This window comes from Engystomops pustulosus, chromosome 2, assembly GCF_040894005.1.
Source record: "Engystomops pustulosus chromosome 2, aEngPut4.maternal, whole genome shotgun sequence".
NCBI classification, from domain to species: domain Eukaryota; kingdom Metazoa; phylum Chordata; class Amphibia; order Anura; family Leptodactylidae; genus Engystomops; species Engystomops pustulosus.
In genome coordinates, this window is record NC_092412.1 from 23,845,666 (window position 1) to 23,860,385 (window position 14,720).

Genomic DNA, 14,720 nt, shown 5'->3' on the forward strand with positions numbered 1-14,720 from the left:
CCACCTTTGTGCTCCTGTACAGATCCTTCCTCCCCCCTATGTCACCAGGCTTAGACCTCTGTGAAGATGCAGGAGAGAGGAGCTTTACAGGAGCACAAAGGTGGGGGCTGAGAGCTGAGGAGTCTGCAGCACAGACAAGTCACAGAGAGGCAGATTAGCACTGCAAGTGTGATGGGTTTCTGCAACCTGTCTGGTGATGGTTACCTGTTGGGCTCTGGTCACCATGTCCTTGTATACAGAGTCCAGGCTGGCGTTGGTCAGTGATGCCAGGACCGTCACCACCGCCTCAGACTGCTCCTTATTGAATCCTAAAATCATAAAAAGATGATACATTAATAAACTGTATAAATCTGTGGATTTCCTGTTACTCCAGAATCATTTCTCAGGATTTGTCACATTCACAGGTTCTGATCTTTCATTTGCAAATAAAGTGATGGATAAAACATTGTATTGTACCTTCCTCTTAAAGTACAAAACCATCACAGAGGACTGGAGGTAAAGTAACAGCACCAAGAGGAGCAGCGTCCACCAGCTCGTCCTTGTCAGGACCTTGTCCTAATATCTTGGAAGATACAATGACGGATCAATAACCCCGACAGCACAGAAACCGTACCCGAGATAACATCTACAGCGATACTGAGACCCGTCACAGGGAGGGCAACACCAGGAGGAGACATGACTGCACCAGCAGCAGAATAGTGAGTGCAGCTCTGGGGTATAATACAGGATGTAACTCAGGATCAGTACAGGATAAGTAATGTCATGTATGTACACAGTGACTGCACCAGCAGCAGAATAGTGAGTGCAGCTCTGGGGTATAATACAGGATGTAACTCAGGATCAGTACAGGATAAGTAATGTCATGTATGTACACAGTGACTGCACCACCATCAGAATAGTGAGTGCAGCTCTGGAGTATAATACAGGATGTAACTCAGGATCAGTACAGGATAAATAATGTCATGTATGTACACAGTGACTGCACCAGCAGCAGAATAGTGAGTGCAGCTCTGGAGTATAATACAGGATGTAACTCAGGATCAGTACAGGATAAGTAATGTCATGTATGTATACAGTGACTGCACCAGCAGCAGAATAGTGAGTGCAGCTCTGGTGTATAATACAGGATGTAACTCAGGATCAGTACAGGATAAGTAATGTCATGTATGTACACAGTGACTGCACCAACAGCAGAATAGTGAGTGCAGCTCTGTAGTATAATACAGGATGTAACTCAGGATCAGTACAGGATAAGTAATGTCATGTATGTACACAGTGACTGCACCAGCAGCAGAATAGTGAGTGCAGCTCTGGGGTATAATACAGGATGTAACTCAGGATCAGTACAGGATAAGTAATGTCATGTATGTACAGTGACTGCACCAGCAGCAGAATAGTGAGTGCAGCTCTGGGGTATAATACAGGATGTAACTCAGGATCAGTACAGGATAAGTAATATCATGTATGTACAGTGACTGCACCAGCAGCAGAATAGTGAGTGCAGCTCTGGGGTATAATACAGGATGTAACTCAGGATCAGTACAGGATAAGTAATGTCATGTATGTACACAGTGACTGCACCAGCAGCAGAATAGTGAGTGCAGCTCTGGAGTATAATACAGGATGTAACTGAGGATCAGTACAGGATAAGTAATGTCATGTATGTACACAGTGACTGCACCAGCAGAATAGTGAGTGCAGCTCTGGGTATAATACAGGATGTAACTCAGGATCAGTACAGGATAAGTAATGTCATGTATGTACACAGTGACTGCACCAGCAGCAGAATAGTGAGTGCAGCTCTGGAGTATAATACAGGATGTAACTCAGGATCAGTACAGGATAAGTAATGTCGTGTATGTACACAGTGACTGCACCAGCAGCAGAATAGTGAGTGCAGCTCTGGGGTATAATACAGGATGTAACTCAGGATCAGTACAGGATAAGTAATGTCATGTATGTACAGTGACTGCACCAGCAGCAGAATAGTGAGTGCAGCTCTGGGGTATAATACAGGATGTAACTCAGGATCAGTACAGGATAAGTAATGTCATGTATGTACACAGTGACTGCACCACCATCAGAATAGTGAGTGCAGCTCTGGAGTATAATACAGGATGTAACTCAGGATCAGTACAGGATAAATAATGTCATGTATGTACACAGTGACTGCACCAGCAGCAGAATAGTGAGTGCAGCTCTGGAGTATAATACAGGATGTAACTCAGGATCAGTACAGGATAAGTAATGTCATGTATGTACACAGTGACTGCACCAGCAGCAGAATAGTGAGTGCAGCTCTGGGGTATAATACAGGATGTAACTCAGGATCAGTACAGGATAAGTAATATCATGTATGTACAGTGACTGCACCAGCAGCAGAATAGTGAGTGCAGCTCTGGGGTATAATACAGGATGTAACTCAGGATCAGTACAGGATAAGTAATGTCATGTATGTACACAGTGACTGCACCAGCAGCAGAATAGTGAGTGCAGCTCTGGAGTATAATACAGGATGTAACTGAGGATCAGTACAGGATAAGTAATGTCATGTATGTACACAGTGACTGCACCAGCAGAATAGTGAGTGCAGCTCTGGGTATAATACAGGATGTAACTCAGGATCAGTACAGGATAAGTAATGTCATGTATGTACACAGTGACTGCACCAGCAGCAGAATAGTGAGTGCAGCTCTGGAGTATAATACAGGATGTAACTCAGGATCAGTACAGGATAAGTAATGTCGTGTATGTACACAGTGACTGCACCAGCAGCAGAATAGTGAGTGCAGCTCTGGGGTATAATACAGGATGTAACTCAGGATCAGTACAGGATAAGTAATGTCATGTATGTACAGTGACTGCACCAGCAGCAGATTAGTGAGTGCAGCTCTGGGGTATAATACAGGATGTAACTCAGGATCAGTACAGGATAAGTAATGTCATGTATGTACACAGTGACTGCACCAGCAGCAGAATAGTGAGTGCAGCTCTGGAGTATAATACAGGATGTAACTGAGGATCAGTACAGGATAAGTAATGTTATGTATGTACACAGTGACTGCACCAGCAGAATAGTGAGTGCAGCTCTGGGTATAATACAGGATGTAACTCAGGATCAGTACAGGATAAGTAATGTCATGTATGTACACAGTGACTGCACCAGCAGCAGAATAGTGAGTGCAGCTCTGGAGTATAATACAGGATGTAACTCAGGATCAGTACAGGATAAGTAATGTCGTGTATGTACACAGTGACTGCACCAGCAGCAGAATAGTAAGTGCAGCTCTGAGGTATAATACAGGATGTAACTCAGGATCAGTACAGGATAAGTAATGTCATGTATGTACACAGTGACTGCACCAGCAGCAGAATAGTGAGTGCAGCTCTGGAGTATAATACAGGATGTAACTCAGGATCAGTACAGGATAAGTAATGTCATGTATGTACACAGTGACTGCACCAGCAGCAGAATAGTGAGTGCAGCTCTGGAGTATAATACAGGATGTAACTCAGGATCAGTACAGGATAAGTAATGTCATGTATGTACACAGTGACTGCACCAGCAGCAGAATAGTGAGTGCAGCTCTGGAGTATAATACAGGATGTAACTCAGGATCAGTACAGGATAAGTAATGTCATGTATGTACACAGTGACTGCACCAGCAGCAGAATAGTGAGTGCAGCTCTGGGGTATAATACAGGATGTAACTCAGGATCAGTACAGGATAAGTAATGTCATCTATGTACACAGTGACTGCACCAGCAGCAGAATAGTGAGTGCAGCTCTAGGGTATAATACAGGATGTAACTCAGGATCAGTACAGGATAAGTAATGTCATGTATGTGCACAGTGACTGCACCAGCAGCAGAATAGTGAGTGCAGCTCTGGAGTATAATACAGGATGTAACTCAGGATCAGTACAGGATAAGTAATGTCATGTATGTACACAGTGACTGCAGCAGCAGAATAGTGAGTGCAGCTCTGGAGTATAATACAGGATGTAACTCAGGATCAGTACAGGATAAGTAATGTCATGTATGTACACAGTGACTGCATCACCAGCAGCAGAATAGTGAGTGAAGCTCTGGAGTATAATACAGGATGTAACTCAGGATTAGTACAGGATAAGTAATGTCATGTATGTACACAGTGACTGCACCAGCAGCAGAATAGTGAGTGCAGCTCTGGGGTATAATACAGGATGTAACTCAGGATCAGTACAGGATAAGTAATGTTATGTATGTACACAGTGACTGCACCAGCAGCAGAATAGTGAGTGCAGCTCTAGGGTATAATACAGGATGTAACTCAGGATCAGTACAGGATAAGTAATGTCATGTATGTACACAGTGACTGCACCAGCAGCAGAATAGTGAGTGCAGCTCTGCAGTATAATACAGGACGTAACTCAGGATCAGTACAGGATAAGTAATGTCATGTATGTACACAGTGACTGCATCACCAGCAGCAGAATAGTGAGTGCAGCTCTGGAGTATAATACAGGATGTAACTCAGGATTAGTACAGGATAAGTAATGTCATGTATGCACACAGTGACTGCACCAGCAGCAGAATAGTGAGTGCAGCTCTGGAGTATAATACAGGATGTAACTCAGGATCAGTACAGGATAAGTAATGTCATGTATGTACACAGTGACTGCACCAGCAGAATAGTGAGTGCAGCTCTGGAGTATAATACAGATGTAACTCAGGATCAGTACAGGATAAGTAATGTCATGTATGTACACAGTGACTGCATCACCAGCAGCAGAATAGTGAGTGAAGCTCTGGAGTATAATACAGGATGTAACTCAGGATTAGTACAGGATAAGTAATGTCATGTATGTACACAGTGACTGCACCAGCAGCAGAATAGTGAGTGCAGCTCTGGAGTATAATACAGGATGTAACTCAGGATCAGTACAGGATAAGTAATGTCATGTATGTACACACTGACTGCACCAGCAGCAGAATAGTGAGTGCAGCTCTGGAGTATAATACAGGATGTAACTCAGGATCAGTACAGGATAAGTAATGTCATGTATGTACACACTGACTGCACCAGCAGCAGAATAGTGAGTGCAGCTCTGGGGTATAATACAGGATGTAACTCAGGATCAGTGCAGGATAAGTAATGTATGTATGTACACAGTGACTGCACCAGCAGCAGAATAGTGAGTGCAGCTCTGGTGTATAATACAGGATGTAACTCAGGATCAGTACAGGATAAGTAATGTCATGTATGTACACAGTGACTGCACCAGCAGAATAGTGAGTGCAGCTCTGGAGTATAATACAGGATGTAACTCAGGATCAGTACAGGATAAGTAATGTCATGTATGTACACAGTGACTGCACCAGCAGCAGAATAGTGAGTGCAGCTCTGGAGTATAATACAGGATGTAACTCAGGATCAGTACAGGATAAGTAATGTCATGTATGTACACAGTGACTGCACCAGCAGCAGAATAGTGAGTGCAGCTCTGGAGTATAATACAGGATGTAACTCAGGATCAGTACAGGATAAGTAATGTCATGTATGTACACAGTGACTGCACCAGCAGCAGATAGTGAGTGCATCTCTGGAGATCGTTATCTCATTAGCAGAGGGTGTGGCTGTGTGTGGAGCTGCTGTGTGTTTGTGCTCCTGAGCTCCTGGAGGAAGATCTGCCCGCCCAGGGCCTGCTCTCTCCTCTCCCAGGGAGGGAGTTAGGTTCCTGGGGATGAGTGAGGGAGCCAAGTCCCAGGCTCCTGCTTCCCGGTCTAGGCCGGCGGGAGGCAGGAAAGGACAGCAACCGGTCAGCGCTATGGAGGACTCAGGGGTGAGACGTTCCACCCGGAGTCGTAGCAATACGGCTCCTGCTCCCCCTGAGAAGCGGAGAACCCAGAAGCTGAATGCCCAAGTCGGCGCGGGTGGGAGCGGTCCTTCCGGGGCTGGAGCCATGAAGCGGAGTGCTCACAGAGGTAAGGCTGACCATGCGGGGGGAGGCTGGGCGGTGCAGGGGCCCCGGGAGTCTTTGTCCACCTATGCCTCCCGGGTCCAGAGCCACCTCTGTGAGTACGAAGAGGCAACTAAGACCATCAGGAGGCTCCGGGAGGAGCTGCGTTGTGCCCGCGCCAGGGTGAACACAGCAATGGGAAAGCAGAGGTCAGAGATTACCGGTGAAATTAAAAGGCTAAAATCAGACATTGAGAAGCTTCTTATAAGAAAGACTTTTATTAGTGAGAACGGCGGTCCATTCAAGGAAAAATTGTTGAATGATGACAGATTTGCAGACATGGCTGATAACAGAGAGCAAAGGCTGAGGGGGTTGCAGCCTGCGAGCCAGGTGGAGGAGGAGGATGATGATGATGATAACGAGCAGCAGTTCCCACCTGGCGGCCTGCAGGAAGATCAGCAGGCCTCGTGCAGTGGGCCCCCTGCAGGACAGCCAGCAGTAACACCTCGCTCGGGGGAGGACAGTGACACCGGCAGCCAGGGAGGGGCGCTCATGGCGGAGATCCGGCTGCTCGAGTCCCCAGTGTGCATGGAGAACTTTTCGTTTGGTGATGAACTCCCAGAGGAAGCCGCTGGGGGGAGCAGCCGGAGGAAGAGTAAGAAGACCAGGCCAAAGCAGCAAGAAGAGGTACGTTTCATCTTTACCCCCCTCCCTGTAAACCCCCCCGGGCAAAGCGCAGGGTCAGCTCACTGTGCAAGCCCTGCTACCCAAACCCCCCCGAGTTCTGCTGTGGACCCGGTGCAAGGGTGCAGGGAGATTACAAAGCCAGGTGGCGAGGTGCAAGGCTCCATCTCTGCTTGTAGTAGTGGAGATGGAGCAGGGAAAGCATCGGCTGAAAGGCCGGACACTGAGTGTCGCCCCGCGGGGGGCGCTCCATCTAGCACTGGCACTGTGGCCTGCTCCCCAGGGGGAGGGGGGGGGCAGCCTGGTGTCGGCGTCGGTTACGGGTCCCAGTCCCAGTCCTCCCAGCGGTGGCGATTTCTCCATGGAAAAAAAAGTCCTGTTTTGTATTGGAATTGGTAATAATGAAAATAGACATCCTGTAGAGACTGGTGAAAGACGGACGGCGAGCAAACGCAAACTGACATCTGACGCCGAAAAAGTTACTGCTGGTCCAGCGAGAGTGAATGGTGCTGTGGCTGAAGGATCGTTATCAGGGGGAGAAAATGCAGGTGATGGTGGTGCTGTGAGTAGAGATGGTGGTATGGAGAGAGGTATTGCTGGGACTAGTGGTGCTGCTATGGTGGGAGGTGATGTTGTTACTATGAGTGGAAGTGTTGCTGTGGATGAGGGGGCTGTTGTGAGTGGCGGGGCTGCTGTGAGTGGAGATGGTGGTATGGAGAGAGGTATTGCTGGGACTAGTGGTGCTGCTATGGTGGGAGGTGTTGCTGTAACTGGGGAGGTTCCTGTGAGTAGAGATACTGGTGTGGCTGGAGGTGTTGCTGGGACTTGTGGTGATGCTATGGTGGGAGGTGATGGTGTTGCGGGATGTTTTGCAGGTAATAAGAGGGCTGTTATGAGTGGGGGTATGGTGGGATCTGGTCCTGTTGTGCCCCCAGCGGTGGCAACCCCCAGCGGTGGCAGAAGTTATGCCAGTGTCACTGCTGGGGGAGATTTCGCATCCTCCTCGTCTTCGGGCCCTAGGGGCAATATTTTGCAGCAGCGTCTTCTGGAGGCTCTGAGAAAAGGGGAAAGATCAATCACTGTAGAGGGTGGAGAGGTTGATCTGTCCTTCTGGATAGAGAGGCACGGCCTTGGAGCCTTCCGAGAAAATAGAGGGGGGGAAACTGCATGGTCCCTCCCGACAGCCGGGCCAGGTGGCGCCCGTAGGAATGTGGTCCGTCTTAGGTGGCGGGGCAGTGATGCGTGTCCACCTAGAACTAAGGTGGTTGAGCTCCTCCTGGAGATGGGCTTCAAGGCAATAGACATCTTTGCCTTGATCCATCCCTATGGTACATCTGAGTTCGATGTCAGTTTTGTTCGCCCGGAGGGACTTGAGCTCTTCTGGGGGAATTATGAGCTGAAAAAGAACATGCCCGGTTGGCGAGACTTTGCTGTTCAGGCAGTGTCTCGCCAAAATCAGGTCAAGAAGGTGACCGTTTTAACCCGTAATGAATCACTTTCTTGCTATGACATCATGACTTGGCTTGGGCGATATGGTGAAGTATTAGAGACACCAAGGAAAAATCGGGACGAGTTTGGTATCTGGTCAGGGGCCTGGACCTTTATGATGAAGTTAAAGGTTTCAGGCAACTCGGTTGCCCACATCCCTTCATCAGCCTTCCTGGGGAGGGATCGCATCCAGATCTTCTACCAGGGTCAGCCTAAGCTGTGTCACAGGTGCGGTGACCCCACACATTTCAGCGCAAACTGCACCGTGCAGAAGTGCGCGTTGTGTGGGGGTGTCGGCCATCTCGCTGCATCCTGTAAGCAGATTCGGTGTCACCTGTGTGGTGACTTAGGTCACCCGTTCAGCCGTTGTCCTCGTTCTTTTGCTAATGCGGTTCTGGCTCCGGTGGGTGAAGGCCATGAGGCCGAATCTGCTGGGGAGGGGACTAGCAGAGGCGGAGGAACTGAGGGGCCAGGGAAGAAAGATAAGAAAGTGACGCCATCACGACAGAGGCGTCAGGAGAGGCGCCAAAGGGACAGGGAGGTGGGGGAGTCGCGGGTCACTGCCCCCGGCCCTGTCCTTCAGCCCAATCTTGTTGCTGAGGCCCCGAGGAATGATGAGTTGGATGAGGAGGTCAGGAGGATCCAGAGGGAGGAAGCGGCCACGCTCTCAGAATCCTCCCATTATGAGAGTATGGATGAGGATAGTAGGGCGTGGCTACAGGAAAAGCGCAAACAGGGCAAAAGGAAAAAGAAAAAGAAGGGAGATTTACAATCTTCTCTCACCCTGACTCAGAAGCCAAAGGAAGGTAAAACTTATTCCCCTCTGGTTGGTCTTTCCAACCGGTTCCAAGCCCTTGACAACGTCTCTGCCTCAGAGGTTGAGGGTGAGGTTCCGGAGAGGGCGGGAGGGCTTTCAGGAGATGCTGAGTCTTCCGCTGAGGATGCTTCGTCCTCAGAATGGGAGACTGACCTGGAGTCCGGAGACGAGGATGAAAGAGCTGATATGGACACTACAGTTTCAAAAAAGAGAGGGAAAGGGTCCTCTTCTGAAACTGAAGAGAAGGGCGGTGGGAAAAAGAAAGCCGTCTAACTCAATCACTCATGATGGCGGCACCCACTCCGTTGACGCTGGCGTCCATTAATGTCGCCAGCATTAAGTCTGATGCGGCTAGATTTGCGGCCTTTGATTTTCTCGGCCGCGTTGAAGCCGACATTTTATTTTTGCAGGAGACCAGGCTGCCAGATTTGGCGGTCGTGTTTAAAGCTAAGAGGGAATGGAGACACGGGCCTTCCTATTGGTCTCTTGCGGCCGAGCCGTATAGCGGAGTGGCGGTCCTCTTTACCGCACCGGTAGAATGCCGACGAGTTATTGAGTTAGAAATGGGGAGGTGCCTGATCCTGGATGTCCTCATGAAGGGACAAGAACTTCGCCTAATTAACATCTATGGTCCCCAGTCCAAGTGGGACAGGAAGTGTCTCTTTATGAGGATCAAGCCCTACCTTTTTACAAGTCGGCAGGTGGTCTTTGGAGGGGACTTCAATGCTGTCACGAGGTCCCAGGATAGGGGAGGTTCCAGAGACAAGCTGACTTATGATAGCGTCGCTCTTAATAGCATAGCCAGTGAGGCTCGCCTGGTGGATGTCCACATCCGGCACACCCCAGGCCACGCGGGGTTCACCTATTATAGGGGTAGCTGCAGGTCTAGAATAGACAGGTTTTATTTAAAGGAGGAAGCCATTTCTTCAGCAGTTTCTGTTGTTGAGGTGGAGTTCTCCGACCACTGTTTAATTTTGTTTTCTCTGAATGTTACAGAGACCCCCCGGATGGGAAGAGGCTACTGGAAGCTCAATTCGTCTCTCCTGGAAGAAGCAGAGATCAGACAATCCTTTGAGGACTTTCTTCAGAGCCAGGTACCATTGCTGGGCCTTTGTAGCAGTAAGTCAGAGTGGTGGGAGATGCTCAAGAAAAGGGTGGCGAGATTCTTCCGCCAGCTCTCGAGCCTCAGGAGCCTGGACAGGTACCGCCTGTATCAGGGCCTGAGGAGGAAACTCGAGCATCTCGTCTCGACTGGAGGTAGTCGTGAGGATATCTCCAGAGTGAAATCCTTGCTGAAGAGGTGTCAGTACGATAGACACGCATCTTTGGTTTTTGAGAGGGATTACGGGAAATACCGCTCGCCCGACCCTTACAGAAACTGCAAGATGTCAGTGAATGGTAAAGTTGTCACAGGACTGGTTGACAGTACGGGATCCCTGAAAAGGTCCAGATCAGGGATTCTGGAGGTCGTCAGATCCTTCTACTCGCACCTCTTGGGCAGGAAGGATCTAGATCGGGATGTGATGTCGGCTTTCCTGGCTGAAGCTGTCCCTGAGCCAGGAGTAGACCCCTCTCTTGATGTTTTGACAGAGATGATCAGGGAAGAGGAAGTCAGCCGGGCGATTGAAGGGCTCGCCCTCAAGAAATCGCCGGGTCCGGATGGCTTAACATCCGAGTTTTATAAGACCTTTAAGGACGCCTTGGTTCCCCTCTTGACTGAGGTATTCAATGAGTGTCTTTCCTCGGGCGCTCTGCCGAAGTCAATGAGGAGGTCTGCCCTGATCATCCTGTCAAAGGGTAAGGACCGATCTCGTATTGAGAACTGGCGTCCCATAGCGCTTCTCAATACGGACAGAAAGGTTTTGGCAAAGGTGCTGTTTAATCGGCTGGTGCAGTTTGCGCCCCGGCTCCTTTCGGGGACCCAGCACTGCTCTGTTCCAGGCCGCAGTACATTTAGTGCTGTGCTTTGTGTTCGGGAGGCAGTGGAGCAGGGCAGGGCTGGTAACTGGAAGGGGTACTTGCTGTCCTTGGATCAGGCAAAAGCGTTTGATCGGGTTAACCACGAGTACCTCTGGTCTGTCCTTCTGAGGTATGGCCTGCCTGGGGAGTTTGTCAATTGGCTGAAAGTTTTGTACGCAGGGGCAGAGAGTTTCCCGCTTGTGAACGGTTGGATTGGCCGCTCTTTTGAGGTCGGGTCTGGTGTTCGCCAGGGTTGTCCTCTGAGCCCACTTTTATACGTGTTCGCGATTGACCCATTCCTTAGGAGGGTTGATCGTGGGCCGTTGGTGGGAGTCGGGATGGATCGGGCAGCACCGGAAGCCACTCTAAGGGTGGTAGCGTATGCTGATGATGTCACTGTTTTCGTGTCCTCGGGAGGGGAGGCGCAATGGGTGATGTCAGAGGTTGACCGCTACTCAGAGGTTTCTGGGTCCAAGATCAACCGGGATAAGTGTGAGAGTCTCTGGCTGGGAGAGGGGGATCCAGGCTTTGATCTCCCGGACACTCTTCCAGGGCCCCAGGACTCCGCCAAAGTTCTCGGCATCGAATTTGGCCAGGGGGATTACCCCATGCAAAACTGGGACGGCAGGCTTAAGATCGCCGCTCAGAAGGTGGACCAGTGGAAGGGTTGGTCTTTGACCCTCAGAGAAAGGGTTAATCTGATCAAAACTTACCTGCTCCCATTGCTGATATATCTGGGCAGTGTGTGCATGTTGCCAGAACCCCTCTGGACTCGGGTCTACAGTCTGTTCTTCCAGCTGTTATGGGGGAATAGGCTGAACCTTATCAAGAGGGAGGTTACTTACCGCACGAGGAGACAAGGAGGGTTGTGTATGGTCAACCCTGTGGTGTTCCTAGTGAATACCTTTCTTAAGATCAATGTAGCAAACCTCTGGAAAGAGAGGGCTCCTCCGTGGGTATACTCCTGCAGGGGATGGTTTCGGCCTTTCTTCCAGGAATGGGAGACAGGAGGGCAAGTGAAGGATCTTCGCACATCGCATGGGCATCTTCCGGCTTACGCTACCCCGGTTCTGAAGGTGATTCGCCGGTGGGGTCTGGGAATGTGGGAGATCAGGACCATGTCGAGGAAAGTCCTTGACAAGAGGGTTCTGTTTGCCCGTTTCCAGAAGCCTCTGGCCCTCAGGGATTGCCCAAGTCGGGATCTTGGGGTGGGTTTGAGTTTATTGAATTCCATCAGGATCCCCTTGAAGTTTTGGGACGTGACTTGGCGCTGCTTCCATGGAAAGCTGTGTGTGAGGGACAATCTGAAGTGTAGGAGCTCTGAGGAAAGGGGTTGTCCCCGGGAGGAGTGCGGTGGTCTGCTGGAGAGCATGGACCACTTCCTGCTTCAGTGCCCCTTTAACACAGAGGTGTACAACCGGGTGGGCGCTTCCATCCATTGGCCCGGGTTGGCCGGTCTCTCCTATGCGGAGTGGGCCTATGGAGCATTCAGAGGCCTGGGTGGCCGGGACCGCTGCACGTTATTCCTAGTTAGTCTAGTGGTCAGGTACCACACGTGGAACGCACGGTGTTTAGTATCGACGCAGCGTAAAATCCTCCCGGTGGATGAGGTGGTTAGGAACATTCTGGGTGACCTGGTGAAGGTGCGCTCTCTGGAGTATGAGAGGCTGGGCACGGGGAGGGCCTCTCTCCTTTGGAGGGGGTTCTCCTTTAGTGTCCCTTAGTCTGTCATCTCCCTCCTGGTGTTGGGCTGATGCTGCACTGTAGATTTTTGTTTTGTGTTCTGAGGTTATAGTAATGTAGGGGCTTGCAGGCGCCGAACCTGGGCTTTATGTGGTTTGGATTGATCTTGTTGAGATTTTATTTGTATTCTGTTTTCTTTATGTTATGTTGTTAATACTGTATATATTGTATATATTGTATATAGTGGGGTTTGGGACATAGTGTTAGGTTGGGAGGGGGGTGATGGTGGTGGGATTTATGAACTGACCTTGGACACTGGTCTGGACTACTTAACGCAAACTTTGGACGTTAGACCAGTGTCTGGGGGGAAGGGGAGGGTGCGGGCGAGGGATTTAGTGTAGTGTTGTGTGTATTTGTTATTATATATTTAAAAAAAAAAAAAAAAAAAAATGGGTGTGGGATGTGGTCTGTGTGGGGTGGTTTGTTATTAGAGGGTGTGGGGTGGGTTTATGTATAGTTATATTCATTTATGTTTTATTTGTAGGTGTGGCTTGTCTTATTGTTTATTGGTTCGGTTTAGGTTGTGATAATCGGTTGGGTGGGGGTTGTGGTATTTGGTGTTCATTCATTTCGGTGTATTTGTAAGTTATTGTTTTTTTTGCTAGGTATGAATGGGGCTGGACCAGCAGGTAAGAATTTGTATATATTGTATATTATGTTTTTGTATTGTTATGTTTTTTACTTTTATATAAAATAAAAGATCTACAGGATGTAACTCAGGATTAGTACAGGATAAGTAATGTCATGTATGTACACAGTGACTGCACCAGCAGCAGAATAGTGAGTGCAGCTCTGGAGTATAATACAGGATGTAACTCAGGATCAGTACAGGATAAGTAATGTCATGTATGTACACAGTGACTGCACCAGCAGCAGAATAGTGAGTGCAGCTCTGGAGTATAATACAGGATGTAACTCAGGATCAGTACAGGATAAGTAATGTCATGTATATACACAGTGACTGCACCAGCAGCAGAATAGTGAGTGCAGCTCTGGAGTATTTCGGTGGGCACTCACCGTGGGTCTCCAGCTCCCGCACCAGGGCGTGTGTATCGAAGGTCAGCTTCCTCTGCTCGGAGGGGGTGATCTCCACTTGTCTGACATCATAACTAGACAGGACGGGCGCAAATGATATAAACCCTAAAATACAAAATGACATTACATAAGTTAAATTACGATTGGCAAGATATAATTTAGCATAATATAGTTATGTGAGGTATTTAACAGAGTTCCACAGCAGCACCAAGTATTTCAGCAGAGGAATAGAGGACAGTGTAATAGGGTGACCATAGTTGAGATGACAATGTGCTAATAAAGTTGTTTAAAAGAAAATGTTAAATCTTCTACGACAACTTGCAGCCGTGCTTACCCCTCCTGTAGCTCCTCTGTGCTGCTGTGAGCAGCTGACCCGTCCACCTGTAGGCAGCGCCCCTCATCCTCTCGGTCAGTATCACTGTCCTGGTCCCTCGAGCTTCCCGCTACGTCACTTCCGGTGCCACGCGCGGGGAATTGTGGGGTTCGTAGTCCAGACCGGGTGAGCCGTAGTCGGCATCCTGAGGGCGAGAACAGCTCGACAACACAGACTATCTCTAAAGCCCCCCTCCCCCTCCCATAACATTGACTATTACACAGACCCCCATAACATTATTACACAGACCCCCATAACACTATCACAGAGTCCCCCCACTACACTATCACACAGGCACCCTCCATGCCACTGACCATCACACAGTCCCCCCATAACACTATCACAGAGTCCCCTCATTACACTGAGCATCACACCGACCCCAATAACACTGACCATCACACAGCCCCTAATAACACTATCACACAGCCAACCCCCCATTATACTGACTATCACACAGCCCCCCATAACACCATCACACAGCCCCCATAACACCATCACACAGCCCCCATAACACCATCACACAGTCCCCCCATAACACTATCACAGAGTCCCCTCATTACACTGAGCATCACACCGACCCCAATAACACTGACCATCACACAGCCCCTAATAACACTATCACACAGCCAACCCCCCATTATACTGACTATCACACAGCCCCCCATAACACCATCACACA

The 14,720-nt window shown here is 49.2% G+C and overlaps 1 protein-coding gene across 1 annotated transcript in view; it reads right to left on the reverse strand.

Moving 5' to 3' along the window:
• CCDC90B (coiled-coil domain containing 90B) overlaps positions 1-14,180 on the reverse strand; it is a 32,548-nt gene extending 18,368 nt beyond the window's left edge. The window contains exons 1-3 of the mRNA XM_072134000.1: positions 14,003-14,180; positions 13,651-13,773; positions 205-308 (exon numbers count right to left, since the gene is read on the reverse strand). Of these exons, the coding sequence (XP_071990101.1) occupies positions 205-308; positions 13,651-13,773; positions 14,003-14,069 (294 nt within the window). The 5' untranslated portion in view covers positions 14,070-14,180. The remainder of the gene's footprint in view (positions 1-204; positions 309-13,650; positions 13,774-14,002) is intronic.
• Between the last annotated feature and the right edge of the window lie 540 nt (positions 14,181-14,720).